The sequence below is a fragment of the Zonotrichia leucophrys genome, unplaced genomic scaffold, assembly GCF_028769735.1.
Source record: "Zonotrichia leucophrys gambelii isolate GWCS_2022_RI unplaced genomic scaffold, RI_Zleu_2.0 Scaffold_404_45876, whole genome shotgun sequence".
NCBI lineage: Eukaryota > Metazoa > Chordata > Aves > Passeriformes > Passerellidae > Zonotrichia > Zonotrichia leucophrys.
In genome coordinates, this window is record NW_026992609.1 from 5,654 (window position 1) to 10,434 (window position 4,781).

Below are 4,781 nucleotides of genomic sequence, written 5' to 3' on the forward strand. Positions count from 1 at the left end.
GAGTTGAGTTCCTCAGTGGGACCCATAAAAAATTCAAGAAACTTCAGAGTTTCAATTTAATTTTGAGTTCTTGAGAAGTTTTTTGAAGACACTCTGAGGGACTGGTTCTGATGTAAACAACACCAAAGCCACGAGAGGGTCATTAAAGTCCTTGTGCTGTGTCTGTGCTGCTGAGCTGGGCTGGGCTCCTGGCACAGAGGCAGCTCCTGGTAACCAAGAAGAGCTTCAAAAGCACATTTCTCTTGATGAGCAGCTCTTCTGCCAGCCCAGCAGGGCTGGGGCACTGCCTGCAGCCACCTCGGGCACAGCACAGAGGCACAGAGAGCTTCAATCAGTCAGGGCTGGGAAGGTGCTGAGAAGTGCCTGGGGAACAATCACTGCCAGCCCTTGGCCCAGGAACCTCTGGCTGCAGGACAATGCAGCTGCAGCTCCTGGAGCCATCTCCTAAAGCTGGAACATCCCAATGCCTCCAGACTCTGTGAGTAAATCTCTGAATATTTCTGGTGCAGGGGAGGTGAAATGCTCATGAAGCTTTGACATGCTCAGGAATGCTGTTCAGTCATGAAATATTTCCAATACAAGGATTTCATTAAAAATTAGGACATTTCCAAAGACTTTGTATTCAGCTTCCTAATATTGAAGAATGGCAGGGAGCGGGGGCATTAATATTAAGGATTGGTTATGAATTATTAATTATGGAATTTTAAAAGTTTCTGAGACATTGGAACTGTTATTTTCGTGTTCCGTAGATTCACAGGAGATCCCTAATGTGCTTGCAGCCTCTCTGCCCATGGACAGCACCAGCATCACCTTTGCTGGACCCATCAGGCTCAGTCTGAGCTGTCCTTTGTCCCACCTGCAAACAGAACCTGCCCCCAGGCAGTGCCCTGCAAGCAGGCAGGGTTCTGTAGGGCCAAGGAGAGGGCACAGAGATTTGGGTCTGTGAGTGCTGGCAGGGAGAGATCAGGCACAGGGAAATACCTGCAGGAGGGAAATCTCCAGGAAGCAGAGAGATAATCAGGCAGTGAGAGAAAACAAAACCCAGCAATGCTGTGGCAGGGAGGGGTTAGAGATGCCCACAGGATCCCCTCCAGTGCAGCCCCTCCCTCTGAACAAGCCCCCTCCCTCCTGTCCCCCAGCCAAGCCTCTGCCCTCAGGGCCAGGGCTCCAAGGCGTGCAGCCCCTCCTGTGCAGGCAGAGCTGCAGCAGAGCCGTGGGGCAGCTCTGCAGCCCCGGGCCCAGTTCCCTCTGCAGAGCACAGGGCTGGGAGCAGCTGCCTGGCCCTGGGGGCTCTGGCAGGGGGCACAGCTGGCTCAGGGTGACACTGTCCCCAGTGCCCAGCTCTGGGCAATGCTGTCAGGGCAGCCAGGGAAGGAGCTGCATCTCCCTTCACCCAATGCCAGCATAAGGACATCTGGAAATCTCCCTGAGGTTTCCATCCAAGCTGGGAGCTTCAATCCAGGGTGTAAACCTGTCGTAGAGCATCTCTGCATTATAAGATTGATGGGGAAAGGCAAAGGTGTTGTGACAGTGAAAATGCTGCTGGGTTGGTGAAATGAGCAATGTGAATCCTTGGCTACAAATGTGGAGCTGGGCTGTGCTGGATCTATCTGCTCTCAGCAGTACCTGGCTGTTTTTAAGTGATACATGGGAGTGTGAAAATCCACAATTTGAGAAAAGTGAAAGCCCAGAGAAACTCCAAACAGAATAAAGTGACAGATCATCTCCCCTTACTCTCCACTCATCATCTTGCCTCAGGGAATTTACTCTCTTCTACTAGAGGGCAACAGAAATGCTGAAGATTTCTGACATCCAAGAATACCATGAAAGATATGGAGAAGGTTAAAAAGAAAACTTCATAACTCTTAAACAGAGTAGTGTGTCTATTGGTGTTACAGGGAGGGTGTATGGGAAATGGCTTTGATTTCCGGTACAGACATCTCCTCTAGCTCTTCACTGTGTTTTTCTCCATGAACAGGATCCCATGTGCAGCCACAGCAAATGTGCAACAGCAGCTCCATCAGCCACTTCCTCCTGCTGGCATTGGCAGACACGCGGCAGCTGCAGCTCCTGCACTTCTGCCTCTTGCTGGGCATCTCCCTGGCTGCCCTCCTGGGCAACGGCCTCATCATCAGCGCCGTAGCCTGCGGCCACCACCTGCACACGCCCATGTTCTTCTTCCTGCTCAACCTGGCCCTCAGCGACCTGGGCTCCATCTGCACCACTGTCCCCAAAGCCATGCACAATTCCCTCTGGGACACCAGGAACATCTCCTACACAGGATGTGCTGCACAGGTGTTTTTCTTTGTGTTCTTCATTGGATCAGAGCTTTACCTCCTGACCATCATGTGCTATGACCGCTCCGTGTCCATCTGCAAACCCCTGCACTACAGGACCCTCCTGGGCAGCAGAGCTTGTGCCCACATGGCAGCAGCTGCCTGGGCCAGTGCCTTTCTCAATCCTCTCATGCACACGGCCAATACATTTTCCCTGCCCCTGTGCCATGGCAATGCCCTGGGCCAGTTCTTCTGTGAAATCCCACAGATCATCAAGCTCTCCTGCTCCAGTTCCGACCTCAGGGAACTGGGGCTTCTTACAGTTAGTGTCTGTTTAGCACTTGGTTGTTTTGTGTTCGTTGTTTTCTCCTATGTGCAGATCTTCAGGGCTGTGCTGAGGATCCCCTCTGAGCAGGGGCGGCACAAAGCCTTTTCCACCTGCCTCCCTCACCTGGCCATGCTATCCTTGTTCCTCAGTACTGGCATATTTTCTGACCTGAAGCCCCCCTCCATGTCCTCCCCATCCCTGGATCTGGCCCTGTCAGTTCTGTACTCGGTGGTGCCTCCAGCCCTGAACCCCCTCATCTACAGCCTGAGGAACCAGGAGCTCAAGGCTGCAGTGTGGAGACTGATGACTGGATGATTTCAGGAGCAATAAAATACTTGCCCGATCCTGCCAATTACGTGGAAGAAAAGTAATCTTTGATCTATTTTGTTTCATTGTAGTGTCTTTTTCTTTGTTTTACTTACTATATCTTGTCAATAGAAAAAGTTCATTGTTTGTGCCCTTTCGCATTTTGTTTCTCTCCACCTTCCCTGTGGCCAGAGACTGTGTCAATTAGGGGCTGTGCTGTTGGTGTCTTTAAAGGAATTAAAGGATCTCCCAGCAAAGTTTTCTGCAGAGATGCCCTTGTGTTGCCTTCTCTGGAGCTGCAGCAGCAGTGTCTGTGTGCAGAGCTGGGGGCAGATCAGTGCTGGCACAGCAGCTGTGCCCAGCAGCAGCAGCAGCACTTGGTGTTGCCAGTGCTGCTGCCGTGGCCCTGCCCCGCTGCCCTGGTGGCCCTGGTGTTGCTTTAGGGCCTGAGCGCTCTCGGGGCCGGGCACAGCCCTGGGGGTGGCAGTGCCGGGGCTGCAGCAGGGACAGGCCATGGGCACTGCTGGGGCAGCGCTGACGCCTCAGGCCAGGCCCTGGGGGCTCCAGGCTCCTTGCTCAGGCTCTCTCAAGAACATGCCCAGGCCAATGCTCAGCACAGAAAAGCCCCGTGAGCAGCCCCATGCTGGCCGTGGGCAGGCTGGGGGCAAACAGCATGGCTGGTGCTCTGCAAGGGCCCTGGGGCAGACAGGAAGGAGCAGCAGAGCAGGGGCTGATCCATCCCCAGTGCTCTGCACAGCCCAGGGCAGCATCCTGAGTGTCCTAATGGAGCTGCCAACAACATCCCCCCTCTCCAACAGCCCTGGCCTCTCCCCCAGCTCACACAGGTGCCCCATCCTTGCAGGCACAGACACAGCAGCACTGGCTCAGCAGCCCCTGTTTGCATTGCACAGAGCAGGGGGAGCACCCCCATGCTGTTGGTGTGGGGACATGAACCTGAGGGAGCACAAATGCCATCAGCCCCTGGGGCCATCAAGTGCTGGGGGACACCAGGGAAACCACTCAGCTTTGTCCTGGCCTCTGCAGTCAGCCAGAACGTTTGTTCCCATCAGCTGGGACTTTCTGTCCCACTGCAGACGCTGTTGCTCAGAGCCAGGGCTGCTGGCCGCCACTCCCCAACTGCCCTCAGCATTTCCTTTGCTTCACCTTTGCTTTCTTTACTCTTTCCTTGTACAAATTTCTTCTTATGTCCCACTCCAGGGCTCCAAGAACTGGACACAGCACTTGAGGTGTTCCCCAACCAGTGCTGAGCACAGGGGAAGAATCACTGTCCTAGTCCTGCTGGCCACACCATTCCTGATCCATAGGAGTGCCACGGCTTGGATGAGGGAAATGGTGGGGAGCGGGTGGGGACAAAGTGTGATTGTCAGCCATTAAGGGTGTTGACTTTAATATCTTTTCTGACTTCATTAGAAGGATCTGGGGATCAACATCAATTGGACATTGTTGATACCAATCTATAAACAGGAAAAGTAACCAGGACGAATTAATTCTCTCTGCATTGTTTTCAATAGAGTATATTGCAGTGTCAAAATCATCTCCTTGGTCCAATGAGGCCTTGAAGTGTCACAATGGTCTCCTGTATTCCATGAGGCCCTGCAATGTCACAATGAACCTTTGGTTCCTTGAGTCCGTCATTGTTCTGTGAATCTTTTGTTCCATGGGGCCCCGTAGTGTCGCAATTTTCTTCTTGGTTCCATGGTGCCACAAAGTGCTACAATTGCCCTTTGGCCCAACAGTGCCTCAGAGTGTCACAATGGGCTCCTTGGTTCCATGGGGATGCAAAGTGTCACAATGATCCTTTGGCTTCATAAGACCTCAAAGAGTAAAAATGGCCTCCATGGTTTCACAAG

At 53.0% G+C, this 4,781-nt stretch overlaps 1 protein-coding gene across 1 annotated transcript; it reads left to right on the top strand.

Moving 5' to 3' along the window:
* Positions 1 to 2,001: 2,001 nt before the first annotated feature.
* LOC135441652 (olfactory receptor 14J1-like) lies at positions 2,002 to 2,919 on the top strand. The gene has a single exon (XM_064701211.1). The coding sequence runs from the start codon at positions 2,002 to 2,004 to the stop codon at positions 2,917 to 2,919; it is 918 nt and encodes a 305-aa protein (XP_064557281.1).
* The last annotated feature ends 1,862 nt before the right edge of the window (positions 2,920 to 4,781 follow it).

Excerpts from the sequence above, each read along its gene's own strand:
- LOC135441652 (XM_064701211.1), top strand. The coding sequence starts at position 2,002 with ATGTGCAACAGCAGCTCCATCAGCCACTTCCTCCTGCTGGCATTGGCA.